This window comes from Hyperolius riggenbachi, chromosome 2 (genome assembly GCF_040937935.1).
Source record: "Hyperolius riggenbachi isolate aHypRig1 chromosome 2, aHypRig1.pri, whole genome shotgun sequence".
NCBI classification, from domain to species: Eukaryota; Metazoa; Chordata; class Amphibia; order Anura; family Hyperoliidae; genus Hyperolius; species Hyperolius riggenbachi.
In genome coordinates, this window is record NC_090647.1 from 216,018,653 (window position 1) to 216,041,051 (window position 22,399).

The following is a 22,399-nucleotide window of genomic DNA, read 5'->3' on the forward strand; positions in this document are numbered from 1 at the left end:
AGAACGTTCTATGTCCTTTATCCATGATTAAATTATTGTATTTCTGTTAACAAGAGTTAGTAACAGCGAGTGTGTAGCTCCTTAAGGTGGGTACACACTTCAGATAAAAGTCTTTGGAAAATGAAAGATCACAGACCAATTTTACCCCCTTCCATGTAGTATGAGAGATATCATAGACTTTGAATGCATTTTGCAGGAACGGATCTTTTGCAGCTACTGATATGTTGCAGGTGTACAGCATCTTTGTGTGCAGCATCTTGCAAAGATTTCTATCTGATGGGGAGTTCAGCTCAATAGAATAGACTGTGTAGGTATGGCTCTCATACTACATGGAAGGGGGAAAAATTGGTCTGTGATCTTTCATTTTCCAAAGACTTTTATTTGATGTGTGTACCCACCTTTAGTTATATGCAACAGAAGAGAATCTGCACGCTTCACCAGATCTTCTGGTAACCAGCCAGAGAGTGCAGTCTCACAGCTACAACACCTGAGAAGCTGTCATTCGAAGATCCAGTAGCTGTCAATTTAGTAGCTTCTGTGCAGAGCCACCCTTTTGTTTTTCTCACATCAGTAGATCCTTTGCTGAATGTAAATGAAGAATCCACTGTTGGCAGAACATGGTACAGGACTTTTGTAGCCAGGGCTGTGGAGTCGGTACAAAAATCTTCTGACTCCTCAGTTTATGAAACCACCGACTCAGACTCCGGGTACCCAAAATGGCTCCGACTCCGACTCCTTAGTCTAATACTTATCAAGGCTGTGGATTTTGTATAAAATCATCCGACTCCAACTCCTCAGTTCATGAAATCTCCGACTCCGGGTACCCAAAATTGCTCCGACTCCACAGCCCTGGTTGTAGCCACACCCGAAATATGAGCACTGTAGAAATACTTTACAGCTCTTATTCGAGCAGTTAATGTTAAGCTGGATACACACTTCAGATTACTGTTGCCCAGCAGAGCACGTCGCAACAAGTCGCTTGCCTTTTCGGCTAGCAATGCATTCTGCCACTGTGGAGGGAGTGGAAAGCTGATAGGTGGTGCACAGAAGAGACAATAGCATCAGCCTGTGCACTGGCGAAATGATCTGGCATTCCTGCCCTCTTGCCAACATATTGGGGCTAGTCTATTCTTGCCTGAGGTGGTCTTTAGCAGCTGCCTCGGACAAGTTTTGTTTTAAAAGTTTATTCAGAAACACCTATAGATGCCTAATACCACCAGATATTCTGTCCCTGCGCAGGAGAGCTAAGTAGAAGCAGCAAAGTATCCGGAACAAAAATAACCCAGTGTCATCTAATTTTCAAGTAAGGAGAACATAAGGGGAAATAAGTAAGCAGAATAAGAGAGTGCCACGGATACAAAGTTATGATCTGGGGTTGAGCAATGCAATTGACAGAAACTTAATGAAACCTGATAAAAATGTAAAGAGTACAGTAAACCCAGAGTCTAAGAACTTAAATAGAACCCGAGGTGGACAGATGGGACACAGAGGCATGTTTTCTGCCTCATGACATGCCTCTGTCCCCACACCGCTATTCTCCGCCCCCCACCCCCCACCGCTGCGCTATAGCCCCCAGAGATTAGAGACAATATGTCACTATCTCGGAGGCAAACACAGGGAGAGGGTTTCCCTATTCAAAATGCCCAGCCGGGGCGTTCCTGCAGGGTTTCCAGAGCTGCTATTGGGCAGCTCTCTCTCCCTGGCCGCGCACCCTGTTGCTCCCCGCCTCCCTGCATGCAGCGAGAGACACAATCTCTCTCCTTGCAGCGTCGTGACCTATAGGTCACGAAAGTGGACCAGTGCGGTTCACAGGAGCGGCGGGGAGCATCATTTTTATTTATTTTTTTGTCTACCTGGTCCGCTCCACCCCCCCCAAATCCTCCACCCCCCCGGATCGGGTAGCCTACTTTTGTTTTTTTGGGGTTTTTTTTTTAGCTACCTCGGGCACGCTTTAATTGGCTCTAGAAGTACATCACTTATGAAAGGCCCTATATCTGCATAGTATATCCAAGGAATGCAGGTCTTTGCAAACTTCTCCATACAATCCTCAGTGGTTGCTATCATTGATTCTCATATCATAATGTGGTGAGTTCTAGATATCACCTGAGTGAGATCTAAGTGACAGTCCTTCCATATAGAGGCCAGGTATGATTCAGTTGAATTCGCTTGGTGCTGCACCAATCGTTGGCAGCTCAGATAATGATCATAATAATCTAAGCTGTGTATGAACCTTTAAAGCGGACCCAAACCAAACATTTTTTTTTAATTCAAAATATTTAGCTGCACCACTCTGACACATGCAAAGATAAATAAACCCTCATTCAAGCCTAGGAGCATTTCAGTGCATGCTTTTCACCCTTCTCTTTGCAAAACTAGGGTTATACAAATGGCAGCCATTAGCAATTCCTCCTTTGCTGGACACCATTTACTCCACCAGTTTGCCGGATTCTGTCCCGGCAATATGAAAGGAAGGGAGGGGTTCCTCCAATAAATGTAAAATATTTTTTTTGTCATCATGCAGCTGAAAAAAGGCTGCTATTTATTATTATAATTTAGAAAATAGATTTCATTTCTGAAATCTTGTATTTTTAATTTGGGTCCACTTTAAGCCTACACAGCTAGATAGTTGTAGGGCAAGGCAGCCAGTTGGCATTGTTCTATTTACCTCACCTGTTCTGTGCCACTCCATGGCATGCAGTACCATTGCCCCCACCGCCACCCCGTACTAGCACCCCTAAAAGCTTAAAGAGAAACTGAAGCGAAAAAAAAAAATGATGATATGATTTGTATGTGTAGCACAGCTAAGAAATAAAACATTAAGATCAGATACATCAGTGTAATTGTTTCCAGTACAGGAAGCGTTGAGAAACTCCAGTTGTTAGTTCTATGCAAACAAGCCATTAAGCTCTCCGACTAAGTTAGTCGTGGATAGGGCTGTTATCTGACTTTTATTATCTCAACTGTTCCTGGACTATTTACTTTTCCTCTGCTAGAGGAGAGGTCATTACTTCACAGACTGCTCTGAAAGACTCATTTTGAATGCTGAGTGTTGTGTAATCTGCACTTATTATAGAATGATGCAATGTTAGAAAAAACACTATATACCTGAAAATAAAAGTATGAGAATATTTTCTTTGCTGCTAATCTTCTAGTAATTATTCATAGTACACAACCAATTCACTATATGATATTTTTTTTTTCGCTTCAGTGTCTCTTTAAAGTGAACCTGAGCAATGTGGATGCTGCCATCTTCATTCCCTTATAAACCATTATAGATTCCTGGCTGTCATGCTGAGCTTTTAGCTTTAATTGTGTTGGTGTCACACACCTGCAACAACCATGCAGCCAGTGGAGTCAGACTAGAGTCTGATCTACATATTCATCAGAGGCAGAGTATCAGCACAGAGGTCAGGCAACTGGCATTGTTTGAATATAAATGAAGATGGCAGCCTCTGTATTATACTCACTTCAGTTTTCCTTAAGCCATCTCACACGAGAGAGTTCTGTATCTGTAAAGTTCACAGATTGCTTTTTCTTTTAAGCACATGATCTGGCTTGTATTAATTCCCTTGATAGACATTGGCACCATGTGCATGAAACATCTGTTCCATGCAAAAATATTTATCATGGCTTCTGAAAGCAAATACATCTATATGGCATTTGTAAAGTGACCCTGATATGACCTGTAAGTTGATGAGATAAAGCTTTTTACATATACCATTTTTACTTAGAACTTCCAGTGCTTTTTCATTTTTCTTCCCCCACTATAATAGTTATTAACCACTTGAGGACCCACCCTTTACCCCCCCCCCCCCTTAAGGACCAGCGCTGTGTTGAGTGATCTGTGCTGGGTGGGCTCTGCAGCCCCCAGCACAGATCATGTAGCAGGCAGAGAGATCAGATCACCCCCCTTTTTTCCCCACTAGGGGGATGATGTGCTGGGGGGGTCCGATCTCTCCTGCCTGCATGTGGCTGGCGGGGGGGGGGGCACCTCAAAGCCCCCCTCCGCGGCGAAATTCCCCCCTCCCTCTCCTACCTGCTCCCCCCCCCCCCCGGAGATCAGGGCTGCACAGGACGCTATCCGTCCTGTGCAGCCAGTGACAGGACGTCCCCTGTCACATGGCGGCAATCCCCGGCCGCTGATTGGCGCTGCTGCGCAGCAGCGCCGTACAATGTAAACAAAGCGGATTATTTCTGCTTGTGTTTACATTTAGCCGGCGAGCCGCAGGCTATTCACGGAGCCCCCCGCCGTGAATTGACAGGAAGCAGCCGCTCGCGCGAGCGGCTGCTTCCTGATTAATCAGCCTGCAGCTGGCGACGCAATACTGCGTCGCTGGTCCTGCAGCTGCCACTTTGCCGACGCGCGGTATGAGTGCGCGGTCGGCAAGTGGTTAATGAATGGCGTTGACAGTTGTCCTACTTCTCTCTGATCACTGATTAGAGGTCATGAAACTTGTGCTGGCTGTATGAACACTTATGCTGGGAATACACGGTTCGTTTTTGCCTTCGTTTAAACCTTCGTTTCGATTGTGCCTTTTGTCCTTTTCGATCCCGAAATAATCGGTCATACGGTTAATATCACCACCCACGGTTTCGTTTTTTTTTTCGATTCTGATGGTTTCGTTTTTCCAATGATCGAAGGCTGCAAAGAAACGAAACGAAAATCCCTTTTTACAGGGACGGACTAGCATAAACGAATATATAATCGATCTGAACAGCCATCAAGCCTACCAATGGCTCGATTAGATGGATAAAGAGAGATAATATCAAACATGTTCGATCACTAGTCGTTCGTTTTTGGGGTCTATTAATCGAAACTATGAGATTATGACTATTTTGACATACGTTTTGAACACTCGATTCGTTTACCGAACGAATCGAAGGTTTAAACGAAGGCAAAAACGAACCGTGTATTCCCAGCATTAGCTGGAAAGTGGTAAAGATTTCAATAGGTCATTTCTCAATGTGGAAGATGAATAAACATTCCAGAGACGGTGAAAATGTCAAACCTACTGTAGATTTTGAATGCTTAAAACCAAAACAATATTGTGGGACTCTAGGAAAGTCCTATGTAGAATAGTGATCTTAATATAATGGTAATCATTTTAATATGATGATTTTATTTTCATTTCTGATTCCCTTTCACTTTTTTTTTTTTTAAGCTCTTTGTTTACATTATATTCCTATAGTGTTCATCACTTTAGGGCCCTTTCACACTGGCACATTGCTGTGTGGCATTTTACTGCAGCCTACCGCCAGGGCAATGAAAGTCTATGGGATAGTTCACATTGCCTTTGGTGCGCCGCGCCGGAAGTACCCTATGAAACGCGAGCGCATACCTATATTACCATATGGTGGACCTGAAGTTATGTAAGTCTATGGCTATGCATTTTTTTTTTTAAAAGACTGCTGCACGTTTTCTGTCGCACATGCGTGGAAACTTATTTTGGCAATACACTAGAGCGTCACTTCTTGTATAGCCTGCTGCCAGATGGGGATTACTGCATACTAACGTGCTGATCCCTGAAGGCCTGTTTTTTAGCGGTGGGGCTGCACCTCTACCGCCAATATTCAGTGTGAAACCGGCCTTAGGCTGCCAGGAAAAGAAGAAATATGGATGTAATAAGAGGGTTTATTTTTTTTGTTCTTTTTCACATTGTTCATAGTTGTTGTAATTAATTGCAACTGGAACCGTGTAGTGTTCTTTAAGTGCAAGGTTTTTGCCTGGTATTAATGATCTCATGTCTGCTTTGAAACAGATGGACCTGCACCTCATCCAGCAGTAGCCCTCAGTACAACATCTGTGAACAGATGATCCAGATTAGAGACGACCACATGCGCTTCATCTCAGAATTGGCTCGATACAGTAACAGTGAAGTGAGTGCTGACCACTTCTATTTCTTATTACAGTTTTCAGCAGTCATCTATTACAGTGACATTTGTGTGAAAGTTGTCTGCTGCAATTTCTTATACCATATTCGTTTTTAATGTTTTAATATTGATTGGTTAATTGGAGAAAGAAATGGAGGCCTAAAGCTTGGGCATGCCCTACCTCACAGCAAGTTTAAGGTAATTCCTGTGTGCAGGTTTCCTTGCCATCTAAAATTTGCTAGAAACCGCACTTTTTCCAAGAGATCCTGTAAAAATCCAGCTTGATCAAGTTTTTTTTTTTTTCTTTCTAACCACAGGTCTCTTCTTAGATCTTTTCATAAGAAAAAACTTTAGTAAAAAAAATAAACCTTTTGTAATTACATTTTATTTTGGATAGTATTATCTGCACAATTTGATTGGGATAAGCAGTAAATACGTACTCTTACCTTAAATTTTTCTCTCCATGTTATTTAGGTGGTGACAGGATCTGGTCGCCAGGAAGCCCAGAAGACAGATGCAGAGTACCGGAAGCTGTTTGACTTGGCCTTACAAGGACTTCAGCTTTTGTCTCAGTGGAGTGCCCATGTGATGGAAGTGGTAGGACTTTGTGTTAAAATGACTAAAGTCTAGTGAGCACTTTGCTAGGGTTTAATGGAAGTCTGGTCATGTAAGAGAGTTGCACCTTGATCACACTTATATACAAACATGTTGGTAACCTCTGGCTCGTATGACCAGATAAGACCTGCTGCTTTCTGAAACCATTTTCTCAGTTATCCCTGCAGAATAACCTACACAGTTTATATGTCCCAGCAAATGTGAAGCCATTGAGGCATCCACCATAAACTGTACAGAAAGTCCTGCCAGTGGAAGTCCTTCCATATGTCATTAAAGAGGAACTTTAACCAAGGATTGAACTTCATCCCAATCAGTAGCTGATACTCCCTTTCCTAAGAGAAATCTTTACCTTTCCTCAAATAGATCATCGAGGGAAGGGGGGTCTGTTTGGCTATTATCGTGAAACCCCTCCAACATTGTGATGTCATAACTATGGTTTGATAGTTTCCTGTCTGTGACCTTTGTTGCATTGTGGGATATAACAGCGGTTCCCAATTGTGAAGCAAGCAGCATCTCCCTCTGTGCACATTGTTAGTGGGTGTGCTTATAGAATAATGGCTCGCTAGGTTTTTTTTCTTGTCAGCCAGAGGTAAAGATATTTACTAGCAGGCTCATTGTGGATCAAATAAATGTATTTTTCTCCCTCTGCTACTATTCTTCTTTAAGATGCTTCAGTATACAAGTCCTAAAGTTCTTGTTCCCCGAACCCTCACAATTTAAATACTCATTTTCCATGTCAAAATATTCACACACCTAAATACTCTTTTTTTAAGATGGATTAGGGGCAATCCTTATGTTTCAATCAGCTAGACAGCTTTTAGGATTTACAAAGTTAATTTTGGAGCAGTTCACCTGCAACTGGAGGACCTGACCTGTTTGCTACATGGTCCTGAATTTAAGACTTCTTTTTCCTTTAGTGAGATAAAGTAATAAATGTAAACAAATACGCCCTTTGGGCACTGACATTAGTCACTTGATTTGCGTTAGTTTCCCCAATACATGCTCTGTGCAAATCTGAACATCGACCTGGTCACATGGAGCTTGACATGTATGCAAGGGCTTGCTCCACCCTCGTCTGCCCAAACAATGTCTGTCCACCTTCACTCTGACAGCCTGTCTATTTACACATGCTAGGGGTGGTGGGGCATTTTATGAATGACTTACCATAGGTGGAGAGGGACTGTGTCCGTCACTGCATCGAGGTCAGACTCCATGTGATCATGCTGCTGGGTAGATTACTGGTTGGAGCCTACACCAGAGAAATATCATATTATACTAACATAGATGAGGTTGACTGACTACTTCTAAGTATATTTCATGGAATATATATATATATATATATATTATTTAGAATTAAAAAAAATCTGACTAGTTTTGGACTAGTCCATCTCTTCATAGGAGATACTGGAGGATTTCTTTATTTTCAAAAGCACTTACTGAAAACTGCCAAAACAATGTACAAACGAGTCTAGGGCTTTGTGAGATTTTTAAGAGGGAGTGCATTTGTAAAGAATAAAATAAATGCTTAGAATTTCCCATGACGAGATGTAGTAGTCCAAAACCTACCATTTCTGTCAGATTTTGACTGCTTACCATAAGTGGCAGCGCATAGGAAAAGGGTTATTTATAGTGCATTTTACTCAAGAAGAAATGCACATCTTATATGTTTGTGCTTTAAAGAAAATCTGTAATGAAAAAAACTCCCCTGGGGGGTACTCACCTCGGGTGGGGGAAGCCTCCGGATCCTATTGAGGCTTCCCCCGTCCTCCTCGGTCCCACGGTGGCGGAGAAAATCCTCCCGGAGCGGCGGCGATGTAAATATTTACCTTTTGGCTCCAGCGCAGGCGCAGTATCCGCTCTTCCCACGGAGATGGGCGAAAATAGCCGATCTCCGCCGGGCCGCTCTACTGCGCAGGCGCAAGTCTCCTGCGCAGTATTGCGGACCCGACGGAGATTGGCTATTTTCACCTATCTCAGTCAGTAGAGCCGCAACAGCGCTGGAGCCCGAAAAAGTAAATATTGCACAGGTTGACGTATTTGTCGCCTGTGCGTTCCGTGGGCTGCAGTGAGACCGCTGTGGGACAGAGGAGGACAGGGGAAGCCTCGATAGGGTCCCCCTACTGAGGTGAGTACCCCCCGGGGGAACTTTGTTTCAGAACATTCTTTAAATGTAACACATTTTACATAATGGTGGGTACTGTAAGATGCTTGTGGATGCTGAGTATAATGCTTATAAGAACTAGGGCCTCTGCTTGAGTTTTAATTAGCCATAAGGCAATGTATGCTTAGCAAGTTTATTTTAACCTTATTACAGTATTCTTGGAAGCTTGTGCATCCGACTGACAAATATTCCAATAAAGACTGCCCGGACAATGCTGAAGAGTATGAGCGAGCAACACGCTACAATTACACCAGTGAAGAGAAATTTGCCTTGGTGGAGGTATGCAGTAACTTCAGGCAGGGCACAAACTTGACTGTTACCGTGCGTGTTTTCTGCACAGAAAAACTGAGAACTCATGTTAATCAATGGGCTAGTACACACTTAATATGATGTTTGCACGCAGAAAAAACTGACATTCTGCATGATGACTCTGCACATTTTGTCAGTTTTCTCTATCAATTGCATCAGCTGCTGTGGAAAAATGCGCGCGTTTTCCTGCATCAAAACACACTTGGCGTGCAGAAAAAGTATGCAGAAAAACGCGTGCAGAAAACTGAAAGACAAGTGTGTTCCCTGCCTCAATATTTCATAATTTTATGTGGATTTTAAAGAGGCACTGTCAGCCATACTATCTCGGGAACCCCCCCCCCCCCCCCCCCCCCATACACACACACACACACACACACACACACACACACACACACACACACACACACACACACACACACACACACACACACACACAAATACTTGCTCTACTTGCAAAACATATGTATTGCACTGTCCACATTTTGCATTGTGATTTTTTTTTTTCTATAGTAAAAAAAAAGAGATCATCCTTCTTAGGATTCTCCATTTTAACTGTCTATCTTGAAGCCAATCCTGATGTAATTTCCTCCCTTACTCTCCTCTGCCTGATTGTGCATGCATTGCCCGCCCGCCTCCCAGTCTTCAGGCACTCACACCCAGCTCTGCAATACAAATTGTTCCCACTTCAATGTCAGCTGTAAAATATTAAAATCAACTTTGTGTCATGGTAATAGGAAATGAGGGTAAATCTCCCTAAAGGGGGCACTGAACTGTATCTATAGACAATATTTTTGGCTGGTTTTAAACTTTAGTCCCTACCATTCTGAAGTTCAGAAGTGTTTACTCCAGTCCTCCAACGACCTTCGCCACCCCGCCCCACGCATTTCCCACTCCCAGCAGGCCTGCAGGATTTCTCAAGAGCTGCCCCCACCCTCTGGAACTCCCTTCCACTGCCCATCAGACATGCTCCCTCCTTCAACACATTCAAGCAAGCCCTCAAAACCCACCTCTTTAAGATGGCGTTACTGGGCCCACCTAACTAGCCCAAAATCGCATGATCATGTATCTACTGTTTGCCTTGTAAAACTTTGTTCTATGTTGTATAACCTTGTTGCGTCCGTCATTCTTGCATCGTATTATATATTGTCCAGCGCTGCGTAAAATGTCGCTTTTTAAATACAGTAAAGAATAGCTGCTTTTCCTTTTTTTGTGATATCCACCTTCATTAACCACTTCGCTGCCCGGGTACAGTATATCTACGCTCCTTTGGACTTCACTTCCCCGCCTGGAGCGTAGATATACGCACCCGCTGCCGCCGCTGTCCGCGCTCCCGCTCGCACTCCCACGATCGTGCACACCGCCGCCCGCTCGCCCGGAGATCAATGAGCGGGAAAATCCATTCCCGTTCGTTGATCTCTGCCCGCGCAATGATCGGCATGCTTCTACGAGAAGCAGCGCGATCATTGTGAAAAAACTCAGTTTCCCAGCCTCCCTTCCTGCAAGCGTCCTTCCGACGCTTGCAGGACGCCTTAAAAAAAAAAAGTAATACTACACCCAAACATTTTTTTCACATACAAATACATTATTTTTACTATTCATTTTAACTTATTAACTCCCACACTCCCCAATTGTTACCGATATATATATATATATATATATATATATATATTTTTTTTTTAAATATTAAGATAAATTAAAAAAAATTTCAATTAAAAAAAAAAAAACTTAAATAGTTACCTTAGGGATTGAAATCTTTAAACATTTATGTCAGGAGGGTACAACACTGTTACTTTATAAATTATAATGTAATTAGGGATAGACACAAAACTGAAAAAAATGCACCTTTATTTGCAAATAAAATATTGGCGCCAAACATTGTGATAGGGACATAATTTAAACGGTGTAATAACTGGGACCAATGGGCATATAAGATACATGGATTTTAATTATAGTAGCATGCATTATTTAAAAAATATAATGGCGGAAAACTGAAAAATTTTTTTTTCCAAATGTTTTCCTATTTTCCCATTAAAACACATTTAGAATAAAATAATTCTTGGCATAATGTCCCACCTAAAGAAAGCCTAATTGGTGGTGAAAAAAACAAGATATAGTTCATTTCATTGCGATAAGTAATGATAAAGTTATAGGCGAATGAATGTAAGGAGCGCTGAAAGGAGAAAATTGCTCGGATACTGAAGGGGTAAAACCCCTCAGTTGTGAAGTGGTTAAGTAGTTCTCCCCTTTTTTTTTAAATGTGCCTGTCATGAATGGATGATCTGTCAGAGAAGAAAGATGCAGGGGTCTATTATGATCAGTTCGCCACTTTATCAATAGGCCCCAAAGTAATGATGGGTATTGGGCTGATTTACTTTATATGGGGAATAAATGTTGGTTATTTTGAACCCAAGGCTATCTCAGGTTTGTGTAATTAAGGTGTTGTCTGTTGTGTTTTGCAGGTTATTGCCATGATTAAAGGATTGCAGGTCCTCATGTGTCGTATGGAGAGTGTGTTTAACCACGCGATCCGTCACACTATATATGCAGCTCTGCAGGACTTTGCCCAGATCACCCTGCGTGAGCCACTAAGACAAGCCATCAAAAAGAAAAAAAATGTCATTCAAAGGTGAGGTTTACTGGCATATATTGTATTTAAAAGATCATTGTGTGGCTGTTTCCGTATCGTTTTGCTTAACCTCTTGAGGACCATGGGCTTAAACCCCCCTAGTGACCAGGCTATTTTGTTAAAAATTGGTCGCTGCAGCTTTAAGGACAAGCTGCAGGGCCGCACAACACAGCACATAAGTGATTCCCCCCTCCTTTTGTCCCCACCAACAGAGCTCTCTATTGGTGGGGTCTGATCGCCCACCAAGCAGGAGATGCTCGCGCAGCCTCCTACAAATGTAAGCCCCAGGACCTTACGCCAATCGGCGTTAGGCGGTCCTGGGGCTGCCGCCACGCCCATTGGCGTGACGCGGTCTGCAAGTGGTTAAGATGATGAATCATAGTAAGGGCTCGTTTCCACTATTGCGGTGCGGAATCGCCTGGATTCCACCGCTGATGAAATCGCATGCAGATGCGATTCCCCATGCGTTTTTGCCGCGAATTCGCATGCGAATTCGCATAGGTGAGGGTATATGCGATTTTAACCATGTCACTGCCTGTGTGAATTTACATCGGTACCTATGCGAATTCGTGGCAAAAAACGCATGGGGAAAACGCATGCGATTTCCCTATTAAATACATTGCATGCGATTCGCATGCATTCCACTCTCAGGCTAATTCGTTGGCTCTTTTGTGCGTTTTTTCACCGCTCAAAAAAACGCACATCACCAACGCAACAGTGGATACAGGCCCATTCACTTGCATACCATGTGCGAATCCGCATGCGTTGGACGCATGCGGATTCGCGATAGTGGAAACGAGCCCTTAATGATTTATTTAATATCGGTGTCTGATTTTTCTAATAGCTAAAACCCATCTGAACAAAATGATGAAATATTGACCCTGATATTTTATTGGCTAGATAAACTTTGTGTTTTGAGCATTTGTGATTACTGTATGAGTTTTCTGATCCACTGTATGACATGTTAATAAGTCTATTATCTGTCTCTGTTTTAGTGTGCTTCAAGCAATAAGAAAGACAATCTGTGACTGGGCTGCAGGATGTGAGCCATTTAATGACCCTGCTCTTAGAGGGGAGAAAGACCCCAAAACAGGATTTGACATCAAAGTTCCTAGACGTGCAGTAGGGCCGTCCAGCACTCAGGTACTAAAATGGCTTGATTTCATGATGGGACCAATGAGATCTGTTTCCAAGCTGTTCATTATCTGAAAGCAATGAAAAAAATTGTATCAGTTTTGCTCATCAATGAACAGTTTGCCATTCTCACAACATCCAGGTTGGAGTACAGTTGTGTTAGCAGCAGGGAACATAATTTGTCAGTACATGTTTCAGGAAGATAGTCTTACAGCTAGGTTTACAAGTATGAAAAAGATGTTTGGGACAAAGCATCTCCTATAAATCTTAGTGAAAGCAAGTCAATACAAAATAATTCCTGGCATTGGGCTGGAAGTTAGATAAAATAAGCAAAAGTATCACATAAAGTATCATATAACTTCTTATGCGGCCTCCAGTCTGGTGAACTCCCCAGAGCATAAGATTAATGCAGGAAAGGCCCAGGTGGCGTTTGTCAGTAATCCTTATTTTTCGCACCATAAGTCGCACCAAGGTTTAGAGGATGAAAACCAGGAAAAAAATAAATATTTTAAACCTGGTGTGTCCATGGTCCTGAAGCTGCCAGGTCTAGAACCTGTTACTGCTAACAAAACTCAAGGTTATAATAGGTCTAGTTTTCTCGGTAGGTATCAAGAAAAAAGTTTTTTGGGTCACCCCCACCTCACAATATGTCTATGAAAGAAAACCAGAAAGCACAATTTGTAAAAATAAATAAATAATTAAAAAAAATTGCAATTATCTGATGCAGTACTAAACTTGCCCTGGGCTTGAAGTAGTTAAGTTATGGCAATTCTAGAGCATACTGTCTTACTGAAAATCACAGTTAACTTGTACCCGAGCCAAAGCTTGGGTACCCAAAACCAGATACTTACCTAAAGAGAGGGAAGCCTCAGGATCCTATTGAGGCTTCCCTCTCTATTCTGCTGTCCCCCGTTGCTAAGCGTGTCTCCCCGGAAACTTAGAGACAATGCATTGCCGTTAATCAGATTGGGGACCGCGCAGCTCCTCTTCCATGTACATGGCCGCGCTATAGCCGATTGAGCCCACCTGCGCATGCATAGTAAGCCGAAGCCACAGGCTCCATGCTACTGTGCATGAGCAGGTGGGCTTGCGAGGCTACTGCGTGCCCATTAATGTGGAAGTGGAGCTGCAATGGGGGGGCTGCCGACAAGAGAGGGAAACATCAATAGGATCCTGAGACTTCCCTCTCTGCAGGGCAAGAACTTCTTTTGATCCCGAGCTTTGGCTCAGGTTCACTTTAAAGAACATTATAATACACCTGAAGCAATTTGGATAAAGGTAGATGCCTCGGTACTTGGAAGGCTCTGGGTGGTCCAGAGGCTTCCTGGATCTTCTTCCATCCCACTGTTCTAGAGCAGGGTCCCTCAATATCTATTCGAATTGTGCAATTTGAATAGCTTTCTTCTGGCCATGCTCCTGGAAATGAACAAGTGCATTTGGACTGGACAAGCCCAGTAGAACACGGTGGTTGTGCACAGAGGAGAAAAGCCGCACATGGGTGGCTTAATTCTGCTGGGCATGTACAGACCTTACTCAAACATGCCCACTCTTGATGCATTTATTCACAGCTGGGAGCATGGGCAGAAGATGAAAAGGAATTGTGCACTGGAATTGTGGGCTCTACCAGGGTACGGGAAGCATCTGGACCATCCAGAGGCTTCCAGCTACTGAGATAAATATCCCACTTTTTTATTTTAAATTGCTTCAGGTGTATTTTAAGGATTCTCAGGATTGATGTGGAAGTTGAGTTGCTCTTAACCTTCCTGGCGGTAATCCCAAGGTACGTTCTGGCTAGCCTCCGGGAGCTCTATAGAGTATTGCGGGCAGTGGGAGCTTTTACTCACCTCTCGGGGATCCAGGCGCAGGCAGCCATTCACCTTCCTGTCCTCGGAGGCTCTGGTGAGATAGCTGTCATTTATCTCACCAAAGAGTTTTAGTGCCACCCAGAGGACGGAGGTAAAATTGCAGCGCTGGAGCCCAGGGAGGTGAGCGAGAGCAGGGGCTGCTGCTGGCATTCTGGCAGCATGATTTTTTTCCCCCTGATTTTAGGATCTGAAACCTTTTTAAAAGGACCCTAAAATCCAGAAATAATCATACTGCCAAGGAGGGTAAATAGAAAGCTGAGTCGGTGAGCTGACATGCGAGAATAGGAAAGCGCTGCTAGTTTCCCCTGGCCCAGTGCATTTAAAATGAAAAGTATTAGGGTTTCTCACATATTTGTGATTGCCCATTTAGCCACAGAGTGCTGTCTTACCTGGTTTGTCATGAATCCTCATTATTGTACACTCATTCTTTTATGCTTCTCAATAAATAGTAATTGTCTTATTTGATCCATTGTTTGATTTGCTTAGACCTTTTCTATGACTGATCGCTAGAAACAACCAGTGAAATGCTAATAATTCTGACTTGTGTGCAGATTTAAAGCAAAGTTTCTGCTGCTTCGAATTGGGCAAATGCACTTCCTGGCTGCAAACAATGTGGATTAAACGTGCATCCAAGCTGGAATTATTAGTCTCATTGGCCACACCTACTGATGGCACACAGTATACTATTCTCCATTCTTGTTATTGAAATAGAAACATTTTATAAAATTACAATTGGCTAGGCATTTGTCTGCATGTGTTAATTGACATGCTTTTCTTTGGAGCTTTTGCATAATTGTTTTTAATTGTGTGCTGAGTTCTTAATAATGTATAATTGCTTTTAATGTTGCTTAATTTTGTATTTGTAAATTGTGACCTGTAATGATAGAGGAAGATGGGAATGATGTGATTTCAGCCTCTCCATGTAATACGAGAATGACCAGGGTAACCTGATAATTGAGCCAATCGATTACCACCAATGTTTCTTCTCTCTTCCTCCCTGCTTTGCTTTTGATGGCTGGAAGTGATGTGCATCTCTCTGGGTTATTGGTCTGCAATCTTCTTGTATTCTTTTCCTGCTACCAAGCCTTGTGCTCTTCTTTCTACCTGGTAACTATACTAAGCCAGCTGCTAATACTCAGTGATGACAATGGCTGCATGCATGTGATATTCTAACATAAGAGCTAATATGTCTAGCCACAGAAACATTAGCCTTGTGTTCACACAGCAGAGTTCCAATCTCTTCAATAAGTCATTGTGTTCTTGCAATTAGTATCTGCTTCCATCAGAGTGTTTTTATCATGGGCTCTAATGGTGGGATGGATATTGTCATTGCAGAGGCAATTGCTCTCTGTTGTAAATGCATGTTTGATTAAGGGTTTATTTCCACTAGGAACTGCATCGTTTTCCGATTTGGCCGTGGCTCCTATTCTGCTGCGCAGCCCCAGCCCGATTCGCTAAGCCCTGCCATTCCATGTACGGCTATAGCGATTTGGCTGTGTGCTGCATAACACTGGAGCATGCCGTCCAGATAGGCACCACGGGCGGCAAGTAACTATATAGATAGGCAGCGTGTCCCTGCTGCTCTTGTGGAGAAATGCTGCAGATTCCGGCTTAGTGGAAATAGGCCCTCACACAAGCATTTTTTCCTAATTGCTGGATATGCATAATTTTGTAATGTATTCACAATTTTCCACGTGATCTGCAGTGTGCTATTGATTAGTAAAGTGTACTGGAAAGGCTGTTCTGTGCATGCCTATTGCAGCCTCCGGAACACCCCTTTGCCGCCTCCTCTATACTTGCTCCCATGGCTGCACAGAGGAGGAGAGGACCTTACGACCCGGAGCAGTGCTTTTCGGCGCTGCTAGATTTGGGTGCAGCTGGCGCCACCATAGATTATAAAAGGAATCGCAACTCAGCAGCGCTCAGTGAGTAATGAAAGAAGACTGAGCCGAAGTTGCTTAAAAAACACAATAATTCGGCCTCCAGCAATCGCTGGAAGCCGAATTATATCATTCCCCCACTATCCATGGCGGCCTGGAGGGGGAAGAATTAACACGGCCCGGACTTGTGCAGAAGCAGGATCAGCCAAATACCGGCTGTATCCTGCGCCCAAATCTACCGGCGCTGATTTCAAATGTTTGCCTTGTGACCACGCGCAGAACTCTAGTCCTCTCGTGTACGGCTCTCGGGAATGGCTCACCCCCCCCCCCCTCCCCCCCTCCCCCCCGTTCAGGTAGTATGTTTGATTTTGTTTTTAGTACAGGCACATCTTAGGTTTGCTTTAAAACCTCTGTGCATTACATAGAGCCTTTATTATTTTGGCGGCAACTTTTTCACTGAATGTGTATACCTGTCCTCTGATGGAAGCAGGTACATGACATTATGCCTTCCTACATTGTATATCAGAAGAACTAAGGAAAAAATGCCAATTATTTAATTAGGACTGGCATTTTTTTTTTAGGTTAGGCCATCCTTAAAAAACATTATAAACACAAAGCACAAGACACACATAAGTTTGTTTGCCTAACAGACTAATTGTTCTTTCCTTTCTACTTTCTTCCTTCTACCACTCTGTGTTTTCTTTGCTCCCTGTTCTTGGTCTTCTCTCTTCCCTCAGCTCTTCATGGTGCGTACAATGGCAGAGTCCCTGAGCTCTGCAGAGCTGTACAAACAGCTCAGGTCTCTGGGGATGGAAAAGTTGTTGCTTGTGATAAAAAAGTTTCTGAGGCAGTCCTACAGCTATCCAACTCTGTTAAACTTTGGTGGTAAGCGATATTTATTTTATGCACTGTTTACATGGTTCACATGCACATGGACTACGTAGATTCTAAACTGTAAAAAAAAGGCATCCTAAAAAATTTTTTTGTGGAAAGAGGTAATGGTGATTTAGACCTTGTCATCTGACATGCTACGGATATGTCACACCTGCAGTCTTCCTGAAGCACTGCACACCAGATCTTTTTTTGGGCAGTTGTATGGTATGGAGAACATGCCACTCTTAGATCCGTACTGGACAAATTCCAGAACCAAATGGTATGCCAAAAGCTCCCAACAAAGGCAGTCTTGCAAGGGTCAAGCTTTCTAGCTTACAGAGTTGACAAGCCCCGTTGGAATATTCTCCTGAGATAAGGATATTGACTTGTCCTCCCTGTAGATTTTCACACTTTGGGCTTGTTCACACCTATAGCATTTTCTGGGTTTTTTAAGCGCCGACGATTTTTAAAATCTCTGCTTGTGCAATGATTCCCTATGAGAGTGTTCACATATGTGCGGTTCGCTTCCGATCCACTCACCAAATCTCTGCCTGTACCATTTTCGGGGCGATTTGCCTCAATGAAAGGTATAGGGAAATCGCAAAGGACTTGAAAAGCGCTTTGTATAGCGATTTCCCCAGCACTTTCATGAATATATACCTTGTATTTATTTCCGGGTGAGAGTCCACTTCCTGACTAACGTCGGGAAATGAAAAACCGAATCGCTCTGCAGAAGTGCTTAGAAAAGCACTTTACAAAAAAAAAATCACTAACGTGCAGGTGAGCATCGGGAGTTGACGAAAAAAATTGCACACAAACACTTGCGATTTATGATGTGAACAAGGCCTTAGTGTGAATGAACATATTCATGCCACAGAACATATTATGCTGCTATGGTAGTGGGACGACAAATTGCTCTGCACACAATGGAGGGCATCAGGGTGGCAGCACACATGCTAGCTTCCTCGAGAGGCAGCTACGGTAGTTGAAATGCTGCTAGCTTGTACTGATCAAATCTATACACCATTCCAGCGCACAATTCCTTTTCATCTTCTGGCCATGCTCCCAGCTGTGAATAAATGCATCCAGAGTGGGCATGTGTGAGTAAGGTCTGTACATGCCCAGCAGAATTAAGCCACCTATGTGCGGCTTTTATTCTTTGTATTGTGAATTTATGATTTATCAATTTGAGCATACTCCAAGTACTCCTTACTTGGTGGCACGTGATTATTGTTCTCTATAGAGCTATTTTATTTGTACTTCACAGCAGTAAACCTATGTTGAAATTACTAGGCATACTAGTCAAACCAGAAATGGCAGTCAAGAAAAGTTACTTATTACTTGCTCCAAAATTAGATGGTCTGACTCCTGAGTTCCAGTCTACAAATGCATGCTAAATTTTCTCTGGAGATGCTATTGTATAGCTACTCAGCTATTAATGAAGTTGTATGTGCAAGTGATGTTACACCCTATAGATACTGAATCTGTATGTAGAAATACACACGTTTAACCTTGCTAAACCTACTTCAAACCAATTTTATCTGGAAAAGCTGAAGCACAAATAATGTGCACATTAATATCTGCAATCAAATTTTACTGAAATTATGGAAAGATAAACAGTGATTTTCTAGTTATTATAGTTAAGCTGCAGCTGGTGCAAGGCTTGTCTAATGGTTAGAGGAACCTGTCCAGTGTCTGATCACTTCTGGTGCCCAGGGCTGCAGGTGTGACATTCCAAGTAGCATTATTGGAGACAACAAGAGTAAAATGCAGCTCATCTCTTGCATAGTGCAGCTGGGTGTTGTACATTAATGTACTGTGTATGTTTTCTCCTTTCTTGTATTTCTCCATCTGCAAATGTGTTTCCTGTTAATTGACACAGCTGTACATGGTGAGAACCATGCTAGAGTCACTCATTGCTGAAAAAAGCGGTTCCAAGAAAACGCTGAGAAGTAGCCTAGAGGGCCCCACCATTTTGGACATAGAAAAATTTCACCGCGAATCATTCTTCTACACACACTTGCTTAATTTCAGTGGTAAGATTTTGGTGTGAACTGAATGCTGGTGGTCTGACAACACCTTTAACCTTGCTGCTAGGTGTTTGTTTCTTGTTCTCTTTACCAGCTCCTGCTGCTCTCCTAACCCGGCATGCACCTTGCTGCTTATTATAGGATCATCACATTGAAGGGTTTAACTGCATGGGAAAACAGAACATATGCAGACTATTAAAGCAGGACTCTAGGCAGCAATTCAGACACACATGCTCTGATTAATTACCTTATATCAGTACTTGAATAACGTTTTTTTTTTTTTGTGGTTTTTTTTGATCATCTCAGAATATTTGTCAAAAATGTCTTGAAATTTGGGGCATGTAATGCTTCACGGATAATTCAGATAGTGGGAAGTGTATTTGTGCTGCAGATGTAATTACACAGTATGTGACCTTAAATTGGCACAGAAGCCCTTTCCTACAGCCATATGAAAGCCTGGTGTTGCTTAGTTTTAGAGTGTTCGTGTTAAATATGGAACTTACCCGAGGCTTCCTCTAGCCCAGTGTTTCTCAACATTTTATTGTCCACCTTTTAAAACCCTGTACTCACCAAATACCCCCTAGCATAGTAAACATCACAAGTACCCCTTGACAAATACAGAATTAATCGTAGTACGTAATTAATTCTAAACAATTTCCAAGCATTTACTATTGCTTTTAATTAGATAAAACACTAATTTGGTGTTTTTGTTTTTTTTTAAATAAGATTTTTCATTTTCTAAAACTCTAAATTTGGTCAAGTAAGGCAAGCCCAAGTACCCCCTGGAACCATCAGAAGTACCCCCTGCGGTACGCGTACCACACATTGAGAACCTAGGCTCTAGCCCATATCCCCCTACCCCGCCATAGCCCATGAGGTTCTGCGGCGTCCTCTGGGTCCCCTCTGTTCTCCCGCTGGCATCTCCGTCAGGTGTGCAACTTCGGCTGAAGTCATGCGCAACTGTGCATGCGTGGCACGCAGAGGGTAAGGTTGGAGGAAGCCTCAGGTAAGTTCAGATTTTCATTTTTATGCTTTGCTCGGGGTCCCTTTAATGCATAATTTCAAATGTGTATTTCCCCCTCCATGTAAGTAGTTTTTAATTGCATTTTTGTGCCTTAGTGGCTGAAAAGCCTCAGGCATTGCAGTGTCTTTCTATTGCCCCTCTTTATTTCTGGTGAACTAGCTCCCAGGTCCTATTGCACACTGTGTCTGTATTTGGCTGAATAGCCCCATATATAGCAGGTGTGGCCTGGTTTCAGAGCACTTCCATTCTGCTCTTTATGCAGTGATCTCATTAAAATAAATGCAACGTGGAAAGGGACCAATCAAATGGCTCTTTTTGAATAAATTTCAGGCAGCATACATTTAGAATAAAGTTTGCATGAATTCAGAATAATTAGCATCTCATTGACCATCCCTAGTCATGAGCAAGTTGTAATGTTACACCAGTTGCACAGCATATGTTCTAAAATCAATCTAAGAAGAGGAATTTTAAAGCAATATGAATCTATAATCATTTTTTCTTCTTCTTGGAATTAAAAGCCAGCCACAGCTAAAAGGTTTTCCAGTGTTGGATAGAGTGGGGGAGGGTAAGAATAGAAGCCAGCTTGTTACTGTTATCTTTGTTTACATTAGAGAGCATTCTCCCTTCCTCTTCCTGTGACACCTTGTAACCTCAAATCTACAGCCAGGGTGTTGCCATTCAGGGAAGCAAATAAGTGATAACAGAAACCTGACATATGTTCTGACACTTCCCTGCACTAGCATTTTTTTTTCTCTTTTTGCTTCTGACACATTTAAATTTCCCCTTTCTGTATAGGGACTAAGAAACCTCCTCCCCAATGCGGTTTCTGTGGGGGGGGGGGGGGGGGGGAGTTTTGGGGGCATTTTTACACTCTATGAAAAACTAAAATAATTTTGGGTATTTAACAGAGCGTTAAAAACAATCGAATTGAGAGTGGTATGGAGGCTGCCGTATATTTTCTTTTGAACAATACCACTTGTCTGCATCCTGCTGATGTTTCATGCATCAGTAGATTCTGAATCACACACCTAAAATAAGCATGTGGCAAATGCAGTGAATCATTTGATTTGCATGTTTGTTGAGGGTCTATTGCTAAAGGTATTAGAGGCAGAAGATCAGCAGGACAGGCGATTTGCGTTTCTTAAAAGGAAATAAATATGGCAGCCTCCATATCTCTTCAATTGACGATATTCAATGGTTGAGAGAGACACACCTACACACACCTTACAAACTCTTTTGCACACACACTTTTCTATTCACTACAACTCTGACTTTTCCAATTTTTCTTTATTATCCCCCCCCCCCCCCCCAATAGTATGGAACAATGGTGGCAAAAACCATCCAGATTCCAAAATTGCCCTATATACAAATTATAGTATGAAAATAAAACTTATTTTGATAATGTATTTGACCCATCCATAATATTGGTTTCAGAAGAGTTTTCATTTCTCTTGACATGTGCTCTTAGTTCTGTGTTCTGCTGGGAAAACACGGTTAATTTCTGCTGCATGTTTCTGCTCACGATCGTTTTTGCCGTTCCATTCAGCTCTCAAGTCTCTTATCTTCCGCTCGTTTTTCTTATCTTTTTCCATTCACTTCTATCCGAAAACGAGCGGCCAAAGAATCAAAAGGGAGATCGAACATGTCACAAATTATCTATCGAACCATCTTATCAGCTTAAAAACTAACTGTGTATTCCCAGCATTACGGTCTCTGAAGTACACAACTCCTTAGCTTCTGAATGGGCTGGTCAATAAATATGGCTTTCTCTTATCTATGTGTACATAACCCTCTTGTTAAGAGAACGAAAGGTAACCATACATGGATAGATTTCCATCCAGTGTGGCATACTGCTCAGTCCCCTCACTGTGATCAGATTCAGGTCAGAGGGGATCAAATCCTTCCAGACACTGTACACGATTATCTAATGCCACTTCTGGTCACACATAAGATTATAATTTCAATTAATTTTCTGCCAAAAATGTATCAAAAGTACAATTAATGCAGCATG

General features: G+C 42.6%; 1 protein-coding gene across 2 annotated transcripts in view; it reads left to right on the forward strand.

Moving 5' to 3' along the window:
- CYFIP1 (cytoplasmic FMR1 interacting protein 1) overlaps nt 1-22,399 on the forward strand; it is a 123,542-nt gene that overhangs the window by 33,649 nt on the left and 67,494 nt on the right. The window contains exons 11-16 of one of the 2 annotated variants that reach the window (XM_068268129.1): nt 5,760-5,877; nt 6,346-6,468; nt 8,801-8,926; nt 11,416-11,582; nt 12,578-12,725; nt 17,199-17,346. In XM_068268129.1, coding sequence (XP_068124230.1) covers nt 5,760-5,877; nt 6,346-6,468; nt 8,801-8,926; nt 11,416-11,582; nt 12,578-12,725; nt 17,199-17,346 — 830 coding nt within the window. Of the gene's footprint in view, nt 1-5,759; nt 5,878-6,345; nt 6,469-8,800; nt 8,927-11,415; nt 11,583-12,577; nt 12,726-17,198; nt 17,347-19,216; nt 19,371-22,399 lie in introns of both variants that reach the window. The other variant, XM_068268128.1, reaches the window with a different exon arrangement.